Consider the following 24,206-nt stretch of genomic DNA (forward strand, 5'->3'; position numbering starts at 1 on the left):
AAGGACACTGACTGTTGATGAGGAGTTTTTGCATGGGAGAGTAGGGGGACTTTGTCACAAGGATTCATTCGTAGGGGTGGGGCCCGCCTCCACGCGCGGACTCGGCCCGGGGAATTTACGCGCCCGTCTCACTGAAAACAATGTGACGTTTCAGAATCAGGAGTGCGATTTGGTTTTACCACGTCAGCAGTCATGCATTATACACAGCGAGTGTAGTTGGACGCGACGCAACAAAAACATCTCCGGAGTTGAGTTGTTGGCGGGGTTTGTTTTGTTTTTATCTTGAAATTTATGGAATTTTAAAAAACATTTGGTAATATAATTTTTTTTTAAGGAATGTTATTTGTTTTCTAATATTGATCATTACTTTTAACCCAAAAATATATATATAGATCATTGCCACTTGCCAAAAAAAAAAATCAGTAATTTTAGATTATGTGTGGAAAAAGAAATATAAAAGTAACAGAATTTATAGAAAGTTTACAAGACTGTGTTGACACAAAGGATTATCTTAATTAGAGCGCGACAATTTTAAGAAGACTTAGATGGAATATTTAGCTTCAACTTATTTAATCAAATTAACGCTTTATGCAATTAAGACGATATAAACACTAAAGTGATTAATGCTTTATTATCATCTACGCATTTAACATTGTGAGTGGATATGATGATGTGATTACATGAGAAATTATATTTTCATGTTCGAGATTAGACAAGAATTGCAAATAAAAGTAGCTATTTTGATAAGAACTTTGATGTTGAGTTGAGTTAGATATGATGTCAAACTAATCTATATATAATTGGGAGATAATTAAGGAATAATGACAATTAAAATATTATTTTTTAGAAAGAAAAAAAAAATGGTGCTCCTCCTAATCAGACGACCAAGAATAGAACCATGGAAATAGGTCACACGTGTGGCCCAAGAGCTTATGAGACTGCTTCAAAGCTGCGAAAAACGCTTCACGCAACATATTCACAAAAAAGACAATTCTTCACAGGGATTTTCGGCATCTTTCACAACCAGAATTTTAACCCAAGGAACGCCCATTTTCACGGACACAATCCTCGCTGCTCACTTATTTTCTCCTATTTATTTGTTATTTTCAATTGGAATTTGGTTTTACGACTAGGAGAAAAATTTACATATAACGAGTTCATGTAATCTCACTCGAACGAGTAATCGTAAAGAAATTATTCATAAGAGGTGGAACTTTACAACGAATTTTAAGAGGTCCATATAACCTCATCACATGATGTGATGAAAGAGACAGAGGGGTTAACCCATCACCAACACTAGTTTTCAATGCATTGCTTAAAATATCACTTTACAATTACATTGACATTTAGATGAGGAAGTTATATATGGTACCGTACAAGGACCTACAGCTATGAAGCTGTAACAAAACTGCATGGGTCACACGATGTATTGAAATTAAAGAACATTAGTGTCTTTTCCTTTTGGGTCATAATACTTGTGCTTCATCAAAAACAAGTCCATATTAAATAATTTGTTTGGGGATTCATATGATTACAACTCCTTAAGTGCAATTCAACTGAATTAATTTCATTACGATTTACAAAAATGGGGTTCAAATTTAATCATCATCAAAACTACAACACTCACACAAATGCACAAAATACTTTTGAGTTGTCTCCAACATTTGCACCCAACAACAGTCAACTGTCTTCTTAATCTCTGTGAGAACAAAACATGTGACAACAAGAAGAAGAAACTCTGAAACTTTTTTTGTTTCAGCTCTGTACAAATTGAACAGCTTGGAATGATCAAGTAAAAATAGTAAACAAAAATGACATTTGACTCAGACAACATACAGAATTTCTATATGCCTAGCTACAATTGCTTGCTGTGCTTCCACCGGCCACAAGTTGATGGTACAAAGAAAAATTTACAGTTTGAAGATGGTTCCCCCCAATTCAGCAAACCTTCAAGTCAGAAGAAAGATGGTTCCCCCCATTCAAACAAATCAGAAGCACATCATACTGATATACGTTGTTGTGACCCCTGGCGCTCGGCAATACACATAACAGCAGAAGGCCAACTGATCACTATTAATAAAGATCAGCCGATCCAATACACTTTGAAAAGAGAATCGAAATCTGAGGTTTAAATTACAGAAAATGGAACTCCACAAACACCAATATGTGCATCAAGAAAACCACAATTCCTGTTGTTAGCAGCTTGAATAGCATGTCTCCTGATGAGCTGCTCTCACTCAGCTGTCCTGCATTGATATACTCGTCTTTGCTAGAAGTTACAGAGACATTTACAGACAATGAGCCTGAAAAAGAGAAATTTTCAAAATATGACAAAGGTGCTGAGGGGAACTTGAAAAATACGGACTCATAATTGAACTTACAATCATAGTTAGCCCATCCAATCCGTTGATGAGCTAAATCATACACGAATATCTTATCTTTTAGAACAAGATCTGCAAGTGAAGAAACAAAAAAGGTCATAAGATGGCACATATATCATTAAATTAAGCTGTACAAAAATAACTCCAACCAATATCAGTAAACTTTTGTCCATAAAAATTTAATAACCAGACTAAATTCAGGGTCTAACCTCCTAAAATTGTCACCCCTCCCTGAACCTTCTGAAAACCAATGCACCACACAGCAGCACCTTCCTGTAACAATAGAATGACTCATTACACTTATGCCATACAATTTGCAAAAATCATGTCTAATGCAATGACTTTAAATAAGAACTTTTACCGAGGGAGATGGAGGAACAACTTACACTAGAACCAGTACGCATGAGGTATTCTTCGGGTTTCAACACCATTGATGCACCAGCGGCAAAGTTTAGACTAACTGGAGGAAATACCTCAGCCAAACTGAAACATAAAATGGACCTAAATGTCATTCAGGTTTTTATATTATATTATATATATAAAATAAAAAAGAGAGATAAACATGCCACTATTATGCCCACCCTCCATAGCTTTTCTGCAGAGGGAACTTAACAAATATTCAGAGATAGAACCAACCTGGTGGAAACAAGATAACACTGGTTTCCTTTTGAAATGATGGGAGTCACAGATTGTGAAACAGCTGAAGTTATCTACACATCCAAACACAAAATCAGCTTTTACTAAGGAGAAGATATCTTATTTTAATAATAAAATACTCTTGTTCAGACCAAACACAACATCCGTTATGTTCCTCCCAATGCTGATTGTTCCCATGCTATATATTCACTAAAAGGAAGTCTGAACTCAAATAGAAAGGAAGGAGCAGATATTGCACAACAACATCAAAGTCAAGTTGGCCCCAGACAGAAACTAGAATGAGAGATGAAATGAATGGAGAAGACAGAAAAGGAAGTCACAATGGGAAGTGAGTTTAATTTTGTGCCTTAATAATAGGAGCTTCTGTCCATGAAATTTCATCATAAACCCAGACAAAAGGTTAATGATGAATAACCCACTACCAAAATGACCTATTTCATCCCAATGCTAAAGATGAATATAATTAAGTGAATCATCGAACCAAACCAAGTGAATAAACTTACAGCACTAACAAAAGGATCGTAAGCTTCTTCAACAAGGTATGTCAAAGTTGTTCCTGAGTCAACAATAGTTCCTCGGCTGTTTGATGTGGTGAAGGCTGCTGGATCAATTGGCAATATTTGCCCATTGACAGCAATGCTCTGCAGATTTAAATTATAATGCTGCCTGAAAATAGTAAATTAGGACTCAGTTGCATTAGCTGAATAAAAAAATAGAAACTCATGAAAATTTTCAATAAATAGTGAACATTACAATACAGCAAAAGTAAACATGCAGTGACATGAAATCTAGAAAATAAGGTTGCACATAAGTAATTCAATTTTTACAATTAAAAGCAAATATCTGAAGTAAAAACTGGTGTAGTTGGCATCCCCCTCCCCGCAACCCACACCAAATGGGCAATCTGCCTGATGAGTCCCAAAACTGGCCCAAATCAGTGATGCAATAATACATCATCTAAGTAGAAAACAAAGCATTATATGATGGGGATGAATGATGATGAACCCTATCAAGTCTGAGCAGAATAGGAATGAATTAAGACATTTTTCACAACAGAAATTGAGCTGCAGTAGGTAATCCTTATATTCCTTGTTGGTGGACTGATATTTAACCCTCTTATTCCAACCATGCAGACTCGAAAATAATCTCCGTGCTAATATCAAATAGCTAAGAACTAAAAGTCTAAAAAGCCAAAAGTGACATGACTCAATGTTAAGTTAGAACATCCAACCCTTAGTGTATAAATTAATTTCATATTCAAGGTCCATCAGTGGCCAAATAAATTATGCGTACAGATATAGCAACACAAAGGCACGAAAATAACCTAAACTGGGTTATACTTATATCTTTAAACTTCCCACGTCATAAAATTCACAGTTTCATAGTAAAGATTACAACCAGAAATAAATAAGAGAAATTCCAACGGGATAGAGACATACTGTGATGGAACAAGGGGACTATAAACAATATTTGGCTCCAAAATCTCACCAAGAACAAGTATACCTCCTCCATTGCCATCTCCCTTCAAACAATGAGAGAACACTTTGGGAGTTACCCCTCGAGATGACAACTGTGATATAACAGACAGAGCCCCTTGCCCGAACCCAAATATCCCATCCACTGCTTTATCTGTCTTGGTCAAATCCCCAGACTGATAGGTACTACACCTGTTTCCAACACGATCAGCCAAGGAAATAAGCTTCAATCAACAGAAACAACATGAACCTTAATGTAGGCATCTAAAGGCAAATTTAAAAAGTTATGATGATATAAGATGTGTCATTACTCTTGTTTATTCAGAAAAGTTTTATGATTATGCAACAGGTTATTAAAAAAGACACACCACTCTTATAATCAGAGAAATTCTGCATAATTAATTATTGTTGTTCTGGCACATGACATACTTATTGTTATTAAAGGAGCATAGTCATTATTACTGCTAAACGGTGAGGCCTGTCAACCATGCCATTTCAAAATTTATGGTAACTATGGATAAGCTATATACTATCATAAACAACAATTTTTATTTTATTTATTGAGAAAAATAAAACAATCTTCATAGATAGTTACTATTTTTTTTCTTTTTCCCTCTTTCACGCTTTTCTCCTATTTTCGTCAATGGTTGGTTTCCATTCCACATTTTTATCCACACATCATCTCAGTACAAGTTAAAACAGCTCACCCGAAAACAACAAATGCTGAAGAGTTAGCAATATAAGACTGCCCCAGAATCATGTCAAAATATAGCGCATCTGATACGTAATAACCAGTTGTCCCACTTCCATCTCCATATTGAAAAGTGTAACTGCACTGATTACTCTGAGTAGAGCATTCGGTTGATGAAGTTTGAAATGAGGAGGTGCACATTGGGTCTGAACAGGGGATCAGCCCTGCAGTTGACGAGCTGGCAGAATCATATAAATTGAGCTCAATCTGTAAAACATGGAACATTAGATTGTTAAGCTTTGAATTGTCTCTTTACTCAGCAAGATTATGAGAATGACACAAAGCAAGAAAAAGAAGCAGAAGTTTACTCCGAGTCCACTAGACTGGGGGCAATCACTGCAGGAATTGCAGGTAATCCACAAGATGTCACTTCCAGTATCAATCTGAACATTGAATTCTTTTGGCGGAGAGCCCAATTTCACTTTGGTAAAATAAAGCCTGGATAAAAACCAATATAGAAGAACCGAAGATGAACAAAAGTCATTAACTTGATATACAACACTGGACCAGAAAGGTGCCCATGATGCTCTATCTTAATTAGAGAAAAAAACAGAAGAGAACTGAATAGAAACAAGAAAAAGATACATACACAAAAGATCCATCGACCCTGGTTGAAAACAACACCCAGAAGCAAACAGCAAAAAGCCAAACTTGGTCAACATTTTAAACATAAATTATTAAAAAGAAATTATATATTTCTTCAAATTGCGTACTCTAAAAACCCATCAATCATCAAGCACCGGGTCTCCGTTTGGTCGCTAAGAAAGTACGGAACAAGAACTCATTTGTAAAGGAACCGAAACAGCAAGAATTAACAAGACTCAAGCCTTTTCTTTTTTTTTCTGTTTTTCTTTCCTTTTTCCACTTTCTCAGCAACCAAACGGAGCTAGAAAAGGAAACTGGACAAAATAAATAAACACCCGTGTACACAATAAATGCTTACCCAAGTAAAAAGCATTAACAAAGACCCAGAAGAAAATTCAACTCACACAAGAATATATACCAATTTGAGACAAACCCATTAAAAGCTTCATACAAGAACATTAAAGATAACCCCCAGATGATAAAATTACCCGACGAGGTAGGGATCGGAGGTGCCTTCGACTGAGAAGTCGACAACGCCGCCCGCCACGTTTTGCAAGAGCCGGGCGTGCCTGACTCGGTCCCGAGCTCGGAGGTGGTCGAGTTGGACTCGGTGACTCGGCGGAAAGGCCCGTTCTAGAGAAAGAAAGGTGGCCGGCAAGCCACAGTAGACAACAGAGAGAGACAGCAGCACGGCGACGGAGGCCAAGATCGGAGCTTTGAAGACCCGCATTTCTGCGAAACGGTGCGTTTGAGTTGCCTGAGAGGGAAAATTTAGTGGCGAGGATCGAGGTGGTGCTGGTTTTTCTTGCTTTTGCGCATTGAGAGAGAGGGAGACTGTCAGAAGCAGTGTGAGAGAGAGAGAGTGAGAGAGAGAGAGAGGGAGACAGAGGGAGGCTTTGCTGCTTAAACAGAACTTTGGAACCAGTTTAATGAGAAATGAGTTGGGCACCCCAGTACAAAGGCTACAAAGACGATTTTACCCTTCAATTGCGGCTACTAGCCATAGAAGAAGGGATAAATGAATGCAAGGCGTGAGGGTAATTATGTACATGCATAAGTGTTTGTAATTTTCATACGTTGAGAAATTGGTTTAATCTGAAATTTTAATTGAAGGAGTAAAAAGATGGGTGGAAATAGCGAAAAGGCAATGACCGATTTTCCAGGTGACAAGACTGTGTTGGTCCGTCCACGTACGGCTCACTGCGTATTCCGCACGCTTTTTTTGACCGTTAGACGACCAGCGAAGAAAGCCACGAGCCTGAAAGTCGGTACACTCGTAACTGTTGGCGGGTGTCGGACACACGCTCTTCGTGCGCGTGGGATTGTGATCGTAAAGGCAAATTGGGGGTGTGGATTATAGCGAAAGGGAAATGTTAGCCGTACCTCAGGATGTCAGACGACAATCATAGACAAAGTACCATTTTTTCCACAATAATAATTACGTTTTTTAATCTTGAAGATTACTAAAAATTTCAAGAGTTTTTAATCATCTATTCAAGATAGTAGGATTATAAGTTGCGAGATGAAAGTGCCAACCAATCGATCAATAATAATCATCCATGCGAGCGCTGGTGGACGACAAGAGTACACAAGTGTCGTTTGATTAGCACTCACATCTCGTATTAACTTCACAATATTTATAAAGTATTGAAGAATTTTTGAGTCGAAACAGAAGCCAGCTTTTGCGTTGAGATCTAATCTCTTTTGATTGTTTGTTTCTAAGGTAAAGCTATACTCTTTAATTTGAAATCTTGAATTGTGCATGCTGTCATGCTAATCAAATGTAAGTTGTGGAAGGTGAAGTATAAAATGTTTGTGCTATAAGAAACCCTTTCATTCTGTCAAAAAGAAAAAAGACAAGCAACCCTTTCGTAAGAAAAGCCCGGGAAAATACTAAGAATTTTTTTTATTTTTTTGGTTGGTAGGTGTAAATGTGGAAATTGACATGGAGCAAAAAGTCACAACTCTAGCCAGCTCAACTCCAAATCAATTGTGGATCTTTAAATGAAGGGGGTTGGATGAAAGCGAGAGTTCTTGACAACGTGTCAAGTCTTCTTCGTCTTCACAAACCCTCAATTATATGTTATTGTCATTAAACCCAAATTCTAAATTGTAGAATTTAACTAATAGTGTGAATTCACAATTATTTATATACGTATCAGCGAAACTGATGATATGAGATTGATTAAGCAAATACATAGTTCAAAATCAACCATAACTACTCATGCACGTATGGACGGAGAAATACTTCTCTATTTCTGTTTCATTATCTCGTTTTCTTTATCTTTCTTTTCATTTCACTTATTAGAGATATAGAGACAGGGACAATGAAATAAAGGTAGGGATTTTTTTCTCGCGTGAGCGAGGTTTTTGCTAAAACGTCTTAATATATAAAATTAGTTAATTTCAATAGAGAGAGATTTCTTCACGTACTGTCTTTCTTCCTGATCCCCTGCCTTAGCCATTTAATCTGCCTCATTACATTGCGTACTTAAAAGCATAATATCCTCAAGACGTTTTGCAATTTCCATCAACCAAATTCTTTAATAAATCTTGACTAACTAGCCGTGTAAATTCCAATAAAATAAGATTGCTTTTCTTGTTGACACATCATTTACTACAAAGAGCAGTCTTTCTTTACATTTGAAAATTGACGTGTCTATATATATATATATATATATATATATATATATATGAAGGAAGGTTCCCACTCATTTAAAAGAAAATTAAATGGATGGGGACTTTTGTGATGATGACAATCGCATCCCCTCCACGTTAAACCCACATCATGCATGACAAGGAAGTATATTCGTTTATAAGATTTGCTTAGGTTTGTATTTGAATTGAAATGGAAAAAAATATACGGGCTTTATGGATTTCAACTTTAGCTTTCAATATAAAAAGGGGTTTAGAAGGGCCATGGTATTGGAAGGGAGTTTGTTGCCAATAGGATGGCTTTTTGTTGTGCAAGTCCCTTTTGCTATTGCAACTACCACTATATATTTGTACATTTCACACGACAGCAAAGTACCATTTTGACTTTTTTTTTGCACCCTCTTTGTTGAATGCTTTGCTTTCACAAAAAAGAAAAGAGGATTTCCATCTTACATTTCATAGAGTAATTTAAGAGAGGTTGTTAAATTTCAAAGAGACATGTCAGCGGCCCATTACTAACAACATCGATATTATCCATAACTTAACCGTCTACAAAGACCAGTAAGTGTGGAGTTTTATCACAAAAGGCCTCGGTTATATTAGTAGTGGAACCATTCATTATATATTGTATTTTATTTAGTTAAGTTTCCGTTGTGTGACTTATATTCTTCAACAGAGGTAACATATTTCACACATTTGCTAACAACATAATGTGATTGTCGCTTGTAGCAATCATAATAATTTCGTAAATCAGGTTTCTCTTTTTACTTGAATTCGTGCCATCCTTTTAGATTTTGGGTTTGCATCAAAATCTTTAATTATGTAAGTTGTTGTAGGAGTAGATTTGTTAGCTCCTTCAATTCAAAGCTTGATTCTTGTAAATTCTTGTGATTTTCTTACTTTTAGATTGAACTTGTTGCCCTCCACATATATTCTAACATCTTACGAAAGTTTTATGGGTTCCTTTTCTTTTTTATGGGTAATACGAAAAAAGAGGAAGGGACATATGCTCCTACGTCTCTCTTGTCATTATCAAATCTATCACCTTCTAAAAATTAACAATTAACCACTTGAGAGTCCTAATGTGCTCAAAACTTGTTCACTAGATAAATTGGCTGGTGATTTACATCTGTTTGATGGCTCCTTGATGTTCACAGCAGAAGAACTTTCATGTGCTCCTGTGCAGATGCTATTGGAAGGAGTTGTCATGGAACAATGTACAAAGCTATGCTTGACTCAGGTCCTGTATTGGCTATGAAATTGCTAAGGGAGGGTATAGCAAAACGAAGAAAAGAATTTGCAAGAGAAGTAAAGAAACTAGGAAACATCAGACATCCAAATCTAGTTTCTCTGCTCGGTTACTACTGGGACCCAAAAGAGCATGATAGAAACTGATTATATCAACTTATCTTAATGCACAATCGTTGGAATTCCATCTCCATGTAAGATTTTGTTATCTATCTTTCATTTTAGGATTTGAAATAAGAATCTCCTGAATATTATTTCTATCTCCATGGTAAAATTCTCTAAGTTAATTTTAGGGTTCATTTAACAGCACTCTTACTGAATATAGAACTGGAAAGGCTTATTATCACAAAAGGTCCCTAAGGTTTACGAAACTATCAGATTTCATCCTTAATGTTTTTTTGTGTCATTAGTGATCCTCAAGGTTAGTATGTATGATCACAAATGGTCTCTGCCGTTAGATTCCGTCAAAAACTCCGTTAGTTTGCTGATGTGGCATATATATATATATATCACAAAACATCCCTGAGGTTTACACACCTATCACAAATGGTCCCTGCAAATTTTTTTAATTTAAAATTCATAAAATTTTGATTTTATTTTTTAAATTTTATGAATTTTAAATTATTTTAAAATATTTATTGTATTTTAAATACACATGACACTATATTATTTTAGATGTGGGCTCCACATAGATGCCACATCAACAAACTAATGGAGTTTTTAAAAAATAATTTAAAATTCATAAAATTTAAAAATGAAAAAAACCAAGGGTTTAGGGATTATAAATGGTCCTTAAGGTTAAAATCCTTATATAAATGATTTTTTCATTTTTAAATTTTATGAATTTTAAATTATTTTAAAAAAACTTCATTAGTTTGTTGGTGTGGCATATATGTGGAGCCCACATCTTCAAAAATATAGTGTCATATGTATTTAAAATACAATATATATTTTTAAATAATATAAAAAAGAAAACCAAAATTTTATGAATTTTAAATTAAAAAATTTCGCAAGGACCATTTGTGATAGATGTGTAAACCTTAGGGATGTTTTGTGATATGTATATATGTCACGTCAGCAAACTAACGGAGTTTTTGACGGAACCTAACGGCAAGGACCATTTGTGATTATACATACTAACCTTGAGGACCACGAGTGACACAAAAAAACATTAAGGATGCAATCTGATAGTTTCGTAAACCTTAGGGACCTTTTGTGATAATAAGCCAACTGGAAAATATACAAATTTGGCTAGGAGCTTGGGGTGATCACTTATGTATATAGTAACGCGCTCTATTCTTTTTTCACAAAGACGAATTTTGTGGTTGGGCCGTGGAGAATGCTCTCAGGGTTCACTTGGGCTGAAACTCTGGATAAGCCCATATATATATAGTTGATCTGCAGTCCATTTCTGGAAAAAAAAAGAAAAAAGAAGAAGGAATTTTGATGCGAAATAAAGAGGAATTACCTTACTGCGTAAGTTCCTTTTGGCGGCAGCTTTAATTTGGTAATTAATTGTAGAAATTTGAAGCTCGGAGAAAGAATCCTAGTTCAACTGGGAAATGAAAATAGTACCGTTGTTTGTTACCGCGTCACTATTAAGCTAACCCGACTCTTTATAAACCTCCTCGCACACCACACTGAAGCCTCCAACTTTCTCACCACTCTCTTACTCGACCGATCCAAAGCTCTCTCTCTCTCTCTATAGAATCGCACGACATGGCGGAGACTGACACTTCCGCCGACACAGCCAACGCCACCATCGAAACGGCGGCGCAACCAAACGACAACTCGTCGTCCGATACGGCCACCAGTGCTCCCCCACCTCCGGCGAAACCGGAGTCAAAGCGCTGGGCCGACGAGGAGGACGACCCTCCCGAGGAGCCCGAGAACAAAAATGACTTGCCGTCTATTTCCGAGCCGGAAGTGAACGTTGCCGAATTGAAGATCACCGAGAACAAGTTCCTCGACGACCCCGAAGACTCTAATATTAGCGCCGTATGATCTCTCTCTCTCTGAAATTTTCAATTTTTGGTTTTAATTAGGGTTTTGATTCAAATTGCAGTAGGGCTAGGGTTATTGGTTGATTTTGTTAATGATTTTGGGGATTTAATTCGATTTAGGTTACGGCCGGCGACACGCCGTACACGTCGGCGAGTAGCTTCGAGGATCTGAATCTATCGCCGGAGGTGCTGAAGGGCTTGTATGTAGAGATGGGGTTCAAGAAGCCCAGTAAAGTCCAGGCAATCACTTTGCCCATGATTTTAACCCCTCCCTACAAAGATCTTATTGCTCAGGCCCACAATGGTTCGGGCAAAACCACTTGTTTCGTGCTTGGGATGCTCAGCCGGGTCGATCCCAATGTTAAAGCTCCCCAGGCGCTCTGTATCTGCCCCACCAGAGAGTTGGCCATTCAGGTAAAGTTTCATTCTTTTCTTAGATTGTTACTCCAATTGTTGTTTTTTTATTAATTTGAATAGAAATGATAGGGTGAATGAAATACAATTTACTTAGAAGAAAGAAAGAAAGGCTCTTTTCTTTGTTTTGGAAATTGAATATAGCTGAGCTTTTTAGACTAGAGGATTGATGGTGGTAAGTGAATGTGGCAGAATATGGAGGTACTTCAGAAGATGGGGAAGTACACAGGAATAAATGCGGAGTGTGCTGTCCCAACGGAGAGAACTAGTTCTACGTCCATTCAATCTCGAGCACCAGTATCAGCACAAATTGTGATCGGAACCCCTGGTACAATTAAGAAATGGATGTCTATCAAGAAGCTGGGCGTAAGCCGTGTGAAAATTCTTGTGTTTGACGAGGCTGATTACATGTTGGCCAAGGTAATCATATCATGCCACTAGATTTGATTAATTTTTTAAAAGTTCATGGTTTCCTTGTCTGCTTTATCTTGATTCTGGATTGTACGATATTGTATGTTTTCTAAGCGTGTAATGCCACCTCAATCAGTTAACGAGAACAAAATTAGCCTCATGGACGATATATCCAGGGTCTTTTATTTTATTATGGTAATGTGATATGAGTAGACCTGTGGTTTAAAGGGTATAAGTTGGTTAAGCATGTGTGCTTTGAGCATCCCTTACTGTCTGTTCTCTTCAAGCATTAAGTGGCGTATCAATCTACTGCAAATGATTGGCTACCAATGGTTTATGCTTTATGTATTAAGTCACTAAATACTTTTGTGCAGGATGGCTTTCAAGATGATTCTTTAAGGATAAAGAAGGATATAGAGAGATTTAGCCCTCACTGCCAGGTTCGTCAAATTTATTTTTAAAGTTTTATTGCGCCTAAGGTTTAATATTTTATTGCGTCAAATTCATAGTTTCTGTATATTTTATTTCATGATTTTTTCCAATATCTTATTATTGAAAACACCTGTGTTTAAGGTTCAACGAAACTAGTATCGGAATTAGTTCCTACTTTTTAAAATCTTATTAATGAGAACACTTTTGTTTAAGGTTCAGCAAAGCTAGTATGGAATTAGTTCCCACTTTATTCAATCTTATTGATGCCACACCTTTGTTTAAGTGTAAATGAGACTAGTATTTGAATCAGTTTCCACTTTATAAAACTCTCATCAGTGGTTTGACGATAAAAATATGAAAGTTCAGCTAGTTTGCAAAGGTACTTTCGTTAAGAGAGTTTATCCATATTTTATTTGTTTCAGTACCGTTTCTTCTTGAAGATTCTGTACTACTGTGAATTTTATGGTTGGACATCTTTAGTAATGATAATTAACGTTGCTGGTAGTGGAAATAAAGGAATGGTTATGATGTGCACATTGTCCGATGTTTCAACGGGGAATGTTCGTGTGATTAAATTATTGTGTTGTCTTCAGAATATCTCCTTAAAATATTAAAAATCGTAGGGAGTGGTGATTGACTAACCACCTTATGTCACATTTGTTGTCAGGTGCTTTTGTTTTCTGCTACATTTAATGAAATAGTCACAAATTTTGTTTCAAGAGTGATCAAAGGCGGTGGTAATAAACTCTTCGTAAAGAAAGAAGAGCTATCTTTGGAGGGTGTAAAGCAGTATAAGGTGTACTGTCCTGATGAATTGACCAAGATTGAAATCATCAAAAGCAAAATATTTGAACTGGGAGAGAACTTGGGGCAGAGAATTATATTTGTAAGGACAAAAAACAGCGCAAGAATGTTACATCAAACACTCGTTGAAGATGGTTATGCGGTTACTACTATTCAAGGTGCTCTTACTGTTGAAGATAGAGACAAAATAGTCAAAGAGTTTAAGGATGGATTAACCCAAGTTCTTATCTCAACTGACCTACTCGCTCGAGGCTTTGACCAACAGCAGGTTCACATTCTCTCCATTCTTTTCCCCTTCTGTCTGACATGCCTTACAAGATTTACACGCTGACATGATACCTTTTTGTAGGTTAATTGTGTAGTCAATTATGATCTCCCAATCAAATACACAAGTGGCCCCAGGACACATGACCCAGAGCCTGATTATGAGGTGTACTTGCATAGAATTGGAAGGGCAGGGCGTTTTGGTCGCAAGGGTAAGTTTCTCATTCCAAAGTTTGTCTTTTGGTGTTCTGTTTCGTATATATTTTGGCTCTTTCCATGAAATAGAGTTTTGTCAGTTGTTGGACCTATTATTTAATTAGGAAATATGTGGCGCACAGCATCTCCTTTGATCATGTTTCATTGAAGAAGGAAACAAAATAGCTGTTTATGTTTTTGGTATATTATATTACTCTCTTGATCTAACAAAATAAGTAGTATGCTTTTATTACATTGCTTTGTAAATTTGGAGTTACTAATGTGAAATTGAAACATTGACCGAGCGATGTGCATGTGTAATCGTGCAGGGGCTGTGTTTAACTTGATTTGTGGTGATTGGGATGAATTGATCATGTCAAAGATTGAGCAGTATTTCAACTCCCCAGTAACAGAGGTAATAATCTTGCACCTCATCCCGCTTTAACTTTGAATTTGTTCATGGAAAATTGAGTCCTCCGTGTTCTTCTAAAAACAAAAGTTCAGTAACTTTTTATTGTTTGATAGGAAAGGATTGGGAACTTCAAATTTCATTAGGAAGTTTGAGTCTTCATAAGTTCCAAAATTTATCAATATCTTATTGAGGAGATAACTGTAAACTATTGTATCTAATTGCTGTCTTCTTGTTGCTGCTGCGTTAACAGGTTCAGAATACTGAAGAAGCTTTTGAAGGTGCTCTTAAATCAGCTGGCTTACTCTAAGGTCTTAAGGACATACGCAGCTTTAGCACAACCAGTTTTGGAAAAGAAAATACGCGGTGACATTGTAGCAGAGGAGCACATCTTGCCAAGAGTTTTTATTTTTATTTGAAGTTATTTGTGGACCTCTACGTATATTGTTTGATGGGTTCGCTGTCTAGTTTCTGTAAATGTTACAATTGCATAACAAAATAGAGTCCAAGTTTTCTGTTTTTAATTATCCATTCTTCTTGTTACTAGGGGCCATGTTTGTATGAAGTCATTTATGATAATCATTTAGTGAGTTTGGAGCTTGATCCAATTTGTTTGCTATATTTTTGGTGTACTTTTTTGTTGTCAATAAAATATGACCAAATTCTTGATTGAAATGGACAAACCCTGCATATCATATGAAAGCTCTTATGTTACAAAACCATCATCAAGATCAGGCATTGGAACCCTCAAAATTGCGGCAATGCCTGTGGTGGCCAGCTCCACTCTGGGCCTCTGGCCACATGTTTTGCCGAAAACACAATCGCCTTCCCTCCCGCCTCTTTTACTGACTTCACCAACCCTGCATACTCATGCCTTGTCCCGATTTCTGCATTCTCAAACAAATCATCCGTGATCAACAGCATTTCGATGGCCATCAACTCATGCACCATCTCCATGCTCTTTGCACCATAACACGCTCGATCCGAATTGCTTGATACCATGTCCGAAAACTCCTTGTAAGCCCTGATCTCCATCGCAGCCTTGGTGTCCTTGATCAAGTTCATGACCGCATTGTCATGCAAAACCTCATGCAAGCTGCTGCTACAATTATTATTGTCGCCTTTGCTGGTATTAACAACGACAATCCTTGCTTTGTTGCTTCAACCTCTGCGCCTCCCCAATCAAAAGACGACGAAAGTCTTCCTTCATACTTCCGGGGCTCCCGATTACGACACACCGTACAACACCGAAATCGACATGCTTCACGAAAGCGCTAAAAACATTCTCAAAAAACGTTTTGTTCGAAACCGCTTCAACCTTGGAACACAGCGTTTGGACCCTGGGCCCCACCAAGAATACGTGGGCCAACCCGATTGGCTGCAACAGCAAAACAGCCAAATCAGTGCCCGAAGCCCTTTCGCAGCCCTCGCGCAATTTCCACAACGAACCCTCGTCCCAGACCTCCTTCCGAATCTCGTACTCCTTGTTCCTCTCGATCTGCAAGGTGTGAAACGACCCCGTTTGGACGTACTGGTTGACGGTGAGGTTCTTGCCCTGGACCCGCACCGTAGACGAGTCCTTTTGGAAATCGAGGGCGGTGATCAAGAGCTCCAGGCTGAGCCTGACCCGGGCAGCACTGCCCTTCTTTCCCGAGCCGCCGTAATGGATTTTGCGGGTGGTGGTGGCGGTGATGACGTCACCGGGGTCGATGAGGTTGTAGGCGAGCCAAACGTCGCCGGGGTCTCACTTGTCAAACAAGAGTATATGGCAATTTTCTCATATATTCACATGTGTATTCTTGTACAATGGGGTCGTATTTATAAGACCTATGTAATATATGAAATAAATATCAATTACAATATAACAAATAATCAAGTAAGTACTCGCCAACATTGCTGAATTTAATTAACTTGCGAATTTACGAAGGAGTGGTTCGGGTTACTTGTGGTTTAAGTTACTTTATTTGTATTTGTACCCAAAAATCTGCTCAGTGCACCCAACGAATTTACTTAACTTTCTATTTTATCCTTGAATTGAATGGACACATCATGCAAAAGCCAATCTGAATAATTAAACTTTCTATTTTATTCAAATTAAGCTGGTTGTCTTGAATAATTTATAAAGATAATTGAAAATGTTAGGTGACGACCTTCATATTTATTTAATAATTGATTCATATTATTAAAAAATTGGTACATATAATTTAACAATCTGCATATCCTAAGTGGAATGCACGTCCCAAGTAGTGCCCTTCCATTCCACTCACCACTCAACTAAAACCCATTATGTGTCCTATATATTTGCTTCCTCCTCAATTTAATTAGAGACGGAGAGAGAATTTGAGAGAGATTAATTAAGAGAGATGAGAGCTATGGCGATGCTCATATTTGCAGTATTATTGATCGTAATTGGTTGCACCCAGACAGCGGAGGCTTCTAATTATGAGGAACCCAAAATCGAAACCATCCATGTAGGTGGGAAAGTACTATGCCAAGATTGCACCCAAGGTTGGAATGAATGGGTTCACGGTGCCAAACCCATCAAAGGTATGTATCAAAATCCTTCCTCGTAAGTAGTCGAAAACTAATGCGTGCGTAAGTGACTGTTAATTCGTTGATGTGTTGTGAAGTCATGTGTGATTAATATATGAATGCAGGTGGGAAGGTGTCTGTGACATGCATGGATGAGAGAAGCAGGGTTGTGTACTACGGCAGCGATCTGACGGACGAGAAGGGCCAATTCGACTTGATCATAAACAAGTACATCAACGGCAAAGAACTCATACCCAAGCTATGCTCAGTGAGGCTGGTGTCTTCCCCAGACGCCACGTGTAACATTCTGACCAATTTTGCCGGTGGACGCACTGGGGTGAAGCTCAATAGGCCCAGTTTGATGTACAGAGATTCGGTCAAATACACAATTGATCCGTTCTATTATACCACTCCAACGTGCGAGAAACCAGATACTGATGATCACTCTGATAATGCCCATGGAGGCCACTACTAATTAAACCAGATACTTTTTTACTTCTTATCTTATGCAACTTTTTTTTTTCTTGGAAACTTTTCGTTTAAACTTGTAATTCAATGAATCAAATGTTTGTGAGACAATATGTTCATCAAGATTATCATATATAATTAGCTTAACACAATTGATGCTAACGTCACGTGAGCTAATGCTCGACAATATGTACTTATTACATCAATTATTATAATTAAGTGCTAATTGACATAATAATCGCGTTATACAATAACAAGTTGTTACAAAATGTATTCCCTCTATATGGTATGGACGGTTTGGAAGTCAACCTTGGGGAATATGGATGTAATTGGCCTTAACCGGTATCTCTACAATGGAAAAAATGTATGCCTTGGCATGAAGTTGAAATTCTTGTTATTTGCTTAGATGAACAAATATGCGTCTGCTTCTTCTGGAAGGATAAGTGATGTTCAAGGCATGGTGAGCAATAGCCAAGAACAGGCATACATACTTGTATTGTGTAGACTTATTGATAGGGAAACACTACATAGGAAACAAAAAATTATTGCTAGTTAATGAAGTTTTCAATTGATTGTACATATATAGCTAGCAATTACCTAATTGATTGTTCGTATCATAATGGAGTGACGCAAACTTACCTCGAGTGCAAGGGTAAATATTCAAATCCATTCGAACTAAAAGTCCTCACGAATCAATAATAACTTATGTTTTACGTGAAACAATAATACCACGTTTACACGACACGACACTTGAATGGAACCCAACTATACGAGGCTCGATTTGTTGTAAGAGTGAGTTAATGCAATATTTTTTTTGTGAAACGGAAATAGCACTATTTTGCTATCCCTAGCCAATCATAGACTCATACGTGAAAAAATTATTACATGTGACATGCTATGATTGGCCGAAAATAGAAAAATTATGCTATTCCCGTTTCATAAATGGGGCTTGTATTTAGAAATGGGGTTCTCTCTCAAAAAAAAGAAAAAAAGAAATGGGGTTCAAGAGGGCCAGTAAAATCCAAGCAATCACTTTGCCCATGATTTTGACCCCTCCATACAAAGACCTCATTGCTCAAGCACACAATGGAAGTGGGAAAACCTTTCGGGCTTGGGATGTTGGGTCGGGTCGATAGTGAATATAATGTGGCAGAATTTGGAGGTTCTTGAGAAGATGGGAAGGCACACAGGGATACCTGCAGAGTGGTTTTTATTTGATTATCAGTATTAGTAGTGGTTTTTATTGATTCTTGAGTTTATAAACATGCTTTCTCATTGTTTCTGTATATTCTCTTTCATGGTTTCCTCCTATATTTTGTTTTCGGTACATCAGAATACGTTTCTTTAAGCTTCTAACAATTGGTTCCCCTTTTATTTGATTTCAGTATCAGCAGTGGTTTTTTTTTATTATTAAAAAATTGTATAGCCACCCAGCTATATTCCAGGGGGGTTAATAAAAAGCATATAGTCGGACGGCTATACTACTGTTTTTATTATTAAAAAATAGTTAGCCGACGGTTATACTATTTTTGACACGTGGCGAAAGAAGAGCTAGCTCCCAGGCGGGTTTGCTTTTTTTATAAAAACAATTATTTATTATTTAAAACAGTATAGCCGAGCGGCTATACTGAGGTTTTTTATTATAAAAAATAGTATAGCCGACCGGCGACACTGGGGTTTTTTATTATAAAGTCGTATAGCCGGGCGGCTATACTGCGGTTTTCAATTAAAAATAGTATAGCCGACGGCTATACTTTTTTGACACGTGGCGAAATGGGCTCAGCGCCAGGCGGGTCCTCTTTTTTTAAAGGGTATACTGGTGAAATACCCCCTAAACTTGTACCTTAGTTTCAATTAGCCCTCTATCCTTTTTTTTTAGAAATGTAAGGACCCGATCTATTTTTTTTCGCCAATGTTCCCCTCGACGTTAGAATCTGGCACTTCCCATCCATTGTGCCGTCAAGATGGAGGTTAGTTGTGTCATTTCGCGTCTACACGCAAGTCAACCCAATGTAAGTCGAAAATTAGAAGGAGGCTAGGTCAGTTTTGACAAAAAAAAGAAAAGAAAAAGACAGTCAGAGCTGTAGATGTAGGGTTCGAAAGTTTGGGGGAATTGGGGATTTCACGAAATCGAGCTGCATAGTGGTTGATGTTGACAAATCGGAGTGGTTGTCATAAGAATCTCGAAGCAACACACTTGTATTGACCAAGAAAGATGCCTGTCGAAGTCCGTAGCAGTGGGAAGCCTCCCAAGTATAGTAAGTCTTCAACTTTCCCTTTCTTTGTTCATTGTTTAAGTGGTTGTGGTCCATAGGTTGTCGGTAGAATTGTCATCTTCTATCTTATTGCCTTTCTATAAGATTCCTATTTGAATAGAAAAGTGTGGTCCCAAACTAAGGCATGTGCGTTGCTTTGTCTGTGTGTGGCTGATATTAGTAAAGGCTGGTGCCGATTGGTAGGTTTGTTGTAGTGGTAAAATGAAGTTGCTGAGTTAATTAAATTAAATTTTGTTGTTTGTAGGTGATCCAGAGTTATTTACGATTGAAATTCACCATGGGGGGTATTTTAAAAAGGGGAAGTATGTGGGAGGTATTGTCCAATGGGCAGACAACTGTAATACAGATCAGTTGTCAATGCTAGACTTATATGATGTTGCTGAATCACTAGGATACAACCACATAAAAGTCGATTATCACTATAGGTCCACAGCATTGGGTTATTTGGCAATTCGAGGAGACTTGGATGTGCTTGACTTTGTGCGTGAGATACCTGCATCAAGGGTTCACGGTTTGTACATCACAGCAAAGCCAGAACCGACCTTGTTAGATAATGAAGCCTCTGCAGCTGTATTTAACTTTCAGAATTTGCTTCAACCACAATTGATACATGTAGAAGTACAAGGTGATGTGAACATTTGCTGATGATGCCGATGATGAAGCTGAAGAGGAAGATGAGGAGCTGCAGGTAGATGAGGAAGATGAGGAGCAGCAGGTAGATGAGGAAGAAGATGTAAATGTTGATGGAGAGGATGATGACGAAGAGCGCCTGCAGTTCATAGATAGTGACTACGAGCAAACAGATGAAGAACTAGAGAGACAAAAGAGAGCAGAAGATGACACAACTTTTGATAGGCATGTAGTGGATGAACCTGTTGAAGAACCAGATCAAGAACCTGGTGATGTTCCAAGTGATGATTACGATTCAGAGGACCTTGTAAGTGTTTCAAATTCAGAAGATGAAGCTGATGAAAATACAGGTGTGAAAAAGGTTAGTCGGAGAAGAAAAGCTCCTAGATTCAAGCAATTCAAAAGGGATACTGATTTATTTAATCCTGTATTTCATATTGGAATGGAGTTTGCTAACATGGAACAATGTAGGGAGGCCATAAGATTCTATGCAGTTTCAAGTGCTCGGCCACTTAGATGGGTCAAGAATGACCCTCACAGGGTTAGGGTGGTGTGTGGAAGTGGAGGAAAGGCTGAAAAAAAGGGTTTAGGACAAAGACATTGTGTTAAAAATAGAGAAAAACCTGTACAAAATGCTGGAGAGGATGGTGGAGAAGAAAATGGAGAAAAGGGTGGAGAAAAGGGTAAAGAAAAGAAGGATGTCAAGTGTGAGTGGTTGCTATATGCATCTTATGTGGGCAAAGGGCCTACTACTAGGATCAAGATATATCAACCTAAGCATGTATGTGGAAGGATGCAGAAGACCAAGTTTGCCACTTCTTCTTGGCTTGCTCAAAGGTTTGATGAGGACTTGAGAGATAATCCTAATATGTCTCTGTCGGATTTCATGAAGATTGTAAGGAAGAATTATGGCATAGATATCACTGCAAACCAGTTTTACAAAGCCAAGAGCATAGCTAAAGAGAGAATACATGGAAGTATTGAAGAACAGTACGCAAAATTGTGGGATTATTGTGAAGAGTTGAAGGCAAACAATCCAGGCAGCACTGTATTAATCAAGACTGATCTGCGAGGGGACAACCCAGTATGTAAAAGAATATATATCTGTTTTGGTGCATTGAAGAAGGGCTTTATAGCAGGATGCAGGCCAGTTGTGGGTTTCGATGGTTGTCATGTGAAGGGAACTCATCCAGGACAGATTTTATCTGCAGTTGGTATTGATGGGAATAATGGGATGTACCCTGTCGCATTTGCTGTGGTTGAAGTAGAAAATACCGAGACTTGGACATGGTTTATGGAGATTTTCTTTGCTGATGTTGGGTGTGAAAATGGTAACGGTTGGGTGTTCATGTCAGATAAGCAAAAGGGTTTGGGGCAAGCCATTAGGGATTTGATGCCTACTGCTAAACACAGACATTGTGTTAGGCACCTCCACAATAATTTCAAGATTGCTGGTCATAGTGGTCTAGCATTGAAGCAAAGATTATGGGCAGCAGCTAGATCAACTACAATACCTACATTTGAAGCTGAAATGGAGAAGATGTTATCTCAATCAGGTGCAGCTTACAGATGGCTTCAAGACAGGCCAGCAAATCATTGGAGTAGGTCACACTTCACAACTCATTCTAAGTGTGATATGCTGCTTAACAACTTGTGTGAGTCTTTTAACTCAGCTATTATTGAAGCAAGGGATAAGCCAATTCTAACACTCCTAGAGAGAATTCGAAGTTATTTGATGCTAAGAATGGCTAGACTTAGAGAAAGTATTTGGACACATGATGTTGGTCCTAGGATTTTTGGAATTGTTGAGAAGCTAACAACTGAGAGTGCTCAATGCATAGCATCATATGCTGGTGGGGGGAAATATCAAGTTAATAACATCCATGGTGGGATGTATGTGGTGGATTTGGAGAGGCACACGTGCACTTGCCGAAAGTGGGACTTATGTGGAATCCCTTGTTCACATTCTATGGCTGCAATTGCCAAAACAGAGAAAAGCCCTTATGACTTTGTGCATTCACTGTACAAAAGAGCTGCATATGACAGGGCTTATGAGAGTTATATATCTCCAATGACTAGTCAAGAATACTGGAGAAAAACAGGTCATAGACCCATCCACCCACCTCTTTACCGCAGACAACCAGGGAGGCCTAGAACAAGTAGACAAAAGGAACCTGATGAGATACCAAAAAATGCAACAAAGTTGAGGAGATATGGGATTGTCATTAGTTGTAAAACTTGTGGAGGTGAAGGTCACAATTCTGCAACTTGTGGCAACAATGGACAAAGAGGCGAAAGACAGGTATGAAGATTGTGATTATTTTTGTTGAAGGTATAATTTTGGTCCTTTATTTTATATGAACTTGTTTTTTTAATTTTTTGTTCAAGGAACAAGCTACAGGCAGGGGAAGGGCAATAAGAGTTCAAGGCAGGGGAAGAGGAACAAGTATGCCAAGTGTTCCTGTCAGACAACCAGATCAAGGCAGGGGAAGGGGAACAAGTATGCCAAGTGTTCCTGTCACACAACCAGATCAAGCTGAGACTTCAATCCAAGCTAGACCTTTTAGAAGAACAAAGCTTGGGGTAAATACCATATGTACTGATTCCTTTAACTGCATCAATTAAATGTTTAAACCAAATTTTGACTTATTTGCTGATTTTGGTGATTCAAATAGGCAAGAAGAGGGGGGCAAGTGTCTGAACTAACAAGGCAGCTTGCTCAAACTGTTGCTACCTTACAGGGAAATCAAATTGGGCATGCTTCTCAACCAAACTCAGAATATGCACCTCTACCAAAAAGAACAAGGCCATGGAGAGTGTAGTTGAGATTTGCAGCTTGGTCATACGTGGTCATCGGGCTGATTTTGGTTTTTTGGAACACCAAAACATTAGGACTGCTTAATGTATTGTAATGGATGCGTTTTGGAACATTTTATTTTGTTGAATTTGTAGCTGATATGGTCCTAGGATTCTCAGACTTATTCCAATAGATTACTATTGGAACACAAATGTTTTTGTTGGATTACTGCTAGAACACATATGTTTTCCTTGGATTAGTGTTGGAACATATGTTTTGTAATGGATATATTTGCCTTCAATGGATATGTAATGGACATCTTTGTTGGATTACTGCTAGAATATGAAGTCAAAACACAACACATGCCATTACTTTCAACAAAAAGACCAAAAGTCCATCTATTACACCTCTGCCACACAACTAATACAGGGCATTTCATTTTTCTTTCATTGTCTTTGCCTTTCCTACTCCCCTTGATTTCTACTTCATATTACATCGGCAACTTCAAATATCCTTCATGTCTTTGCCTTTCCCATATATCAACCACAAAACTATCACAAACAATAAACAAGACACCCAAAACCAAGGGTTTTTTTTTCAGATTCTCTGGCCGAGACTTTTTGCATCTTCCATCATGTTTATTTTCCGTAGCAGCCCAGGTATAATTTGCTTTGACCTCTCACACATTTGTGGGTCACCCCATTCCCAAAATCTACATCTATTCTGCACATTTGTCACAACAAATTGATACATAAAAAACAGAAGAAAAAAAAACGTTGTGCATCAGTCCAAATTTCTAATCGGCAACCCAAATTTCAA

General features: G+C 37.9%; 4 protein-coding genes across 5 annotated transcripts; 3 read left to right on the forward strand and 1 right to left on the reverse strand.

The window, feature by feature from the left end:
* Window positions 1–1,546: 1,546 nt before the first annotated feature.
* LOC110754235 (aspartic proteinase 36) lies at window positions 1,547–6,759 on the reverse strand. Of its 2 annotated transcripts, XM_088244023.1 has the most exons (11): window positions 6,338–6,759; window positions 5,854–5,871; window positions 5,573–5,702; window positions 5,221–5,471; window positions 4,478–4,705; window positions 3,542–3,704; window positions 3,018–3,091; window positions 2,768–2,864; window positions 2,591–2,654; window positions 2,382–2,453; window positions 1,547–2,303 (listed from the first exon to the last, which is right to left on the reverse strand). In XM_088244023.1, the coding sequence occupies exons 1-11, from the start codon at window positions 6,577–6,579 to the stop codon at window positions 2,134–2,136; spliced, it is 1,509 nt and encodes a 502-aa protein (XP_088100149.1). In that variant the 5' UTR covers window positions 6,580–6,759; the 3' UTR covers window positions 1,547–2,133. The 2 variants fall into 2 exon arrangements, with proteins under 2 accessions (XP_088100149.1, XP_021810969.2); XM_021955277.2 differs by lacking the exon at window positions 5,854–5,871.
* Window positions 6,760–11,375: 4,616 nt separating this feature from the next.
* LOS4 (P-loop containing nucleoside triphosphate hydrolases superfamily protein) lies at window positions 11,376–15,303 on the forward strand. The gene is made up of 8 exons (XM_021955263.2): window positions 11,376–11,750; window positions 11,876–12,169; window positions 12,362–12,589; window positions 12,955–13,020; window positions 13,680–14,084; window positions 14,166–14,292; window positions 14,605–14,690; window positions 14,938–15,303. Exons 1-8 carry the CDS (start codon window positions 11,472–11,474, stop codon window positions 14,992–14,994), a joined length of 1,542 nt encoding a protein of 513 aa, XP_021810955.1. The 5' UTR covers window positions 11,376–11,471; the 3' UTR covers window positions 14,995–15,303.
* A 1,738-nt stretch (window positions 15,304–17,041) lies between these two features.
* Window positions 17,042–17,694, forward strand: LOC110754240 (Pollen Ole e 1 allergen and extensin family protein). Its single transcript, XM_021955283.2, has 2 exons — window positions 17,042–17,231; window positions 17,342–17,694. The coding sequence occupies exons 1-2, from the start codon at window positions 17,048–17,050 to the stop codon at window positions 17,689–17,691; spliced, it is 534 nt and encodes a 177-aa protein (XP_021810975.1). The 5' UTR covers window positions 17,042–17,047; the 3' UTR covers window positions 17,692–17,694.
* A 2,630-nt stretch (window positions 17,695–20,324) lies between these two features.
* Window positions 20,325–23,692, forward strand: LOC148293313 (uncharacterized). The gene is made up of 3 exons (XM_088255860.1): window positions 20,325–22,892; window positions 22,979–23,173; window positions 23,266–23,692. The coding sequence occupies exons 1-3, from the start codon at window positions 21,033–21,035 to the stop codon at window positions 23,410–23,412; spliced, it is 2,202 nt and encodes a 733-aa protein (XP_088111986.1). The 5' UTR covers window positions 20,325–21,032; the 3' UTR covers window positions 23,413–23,692.
* Window positions 23,693–24,206: the final 514 nt, after the last annotated feature.

Source organism: Prunus avium, chromosome 7, assembly GCF_965620075.1.
Source record: "Prunus avium chromosome 7, drPruAviu1.hap1.1, whole genome shotgun sequence".
Taxonomy (NCBI): Eukaryota; Viridiplantae; Streptophyta; class Magnoliopsida; order Rosales; family Rosaceae; genus Prunus; species Prunus avium.

Excerpts from the sequence above, each read along its gene's own strand:
- LOC110754235 (XM_088244023.1), bottom strand. The coding sequence starts at position 6,579 with ATGCGGGTCTTCAAAGCTCCGATCTTGGCCTCCGTCGCCGTGCTGCTG. Across the intron at positions 3,705-4,477 it reads AGTCCCCTTGTTCCATCACA|GCAGCATTATAATTTAAATC; the intron begins GTATGTCTCTAT and ends TACTATTTTCAG. Across the intron at positions 2,655-2,767 it reads TCATGCGTACTGGTTCTAGT|GAAGGTGCTGCTGTGTGGTG; the intron begins GTAAGTTGTTCC and ends CTATTGTTACAG.
- LOS4 (XM_021955263.2), top strand. The coding sequence starts at position 11,472 with ATGGCGGAGACTGACACTTCCGCCGACACAGCCAACGCCACCATCGAA. Across the intron at positions 12,590-12,954 it reads CTGATTACATGTTGGCCAAG|GATGGCTTTCAAGATGATTC; the intron begins GTAATCATATCA and ends ACTTTTGTGCAG. Across the intron at positions 14,085-14,165 it reads GAGGCTTTGACCAACAGCAG|GTTAATTGTGTAGTCAATTA; the intron begins GTTCACATTCTC and ends ACCTTTTTGTAG.
- LOC110754240 (XM_021955283.2), top strand. The coding sequence starts at position 17,048 with ATGAGAGCTATGGCGATGCTCATATTTGCAGTATTATTGATCGTAATT. Across the intron at positions 17,232-17,341 it reads CGGTGCCAAACCCATCAAAG|GTGGGAAGGTGTCTGTGACA; the intron begins GTATGTATCAAA and ends ATATGAATGCAG.
- LOC148293313 (XM_088255860.1), top strand. The coding sequence starts at position 21,033 with ATGGAGTTTGCTAACATGGAACAATGTAGGGAGGCCATAAGATTCTAT. Across the intron at positions 22,893-22,978 it reads GACAAAGAGGCGAAAGACAG|GAACAAGCTACAGGCAGGGG; the intron begins GTATGAAGATTG and ends TTTTTGTTCAAG. Across the intron at positions 23,174-23,265 it reads TTAGAAGAACAAAGCTTGGG|GCAAGAAGAGGGGGGCAAGT; the intron begins GTAAATACCATA and ends TGATTCAAATAG.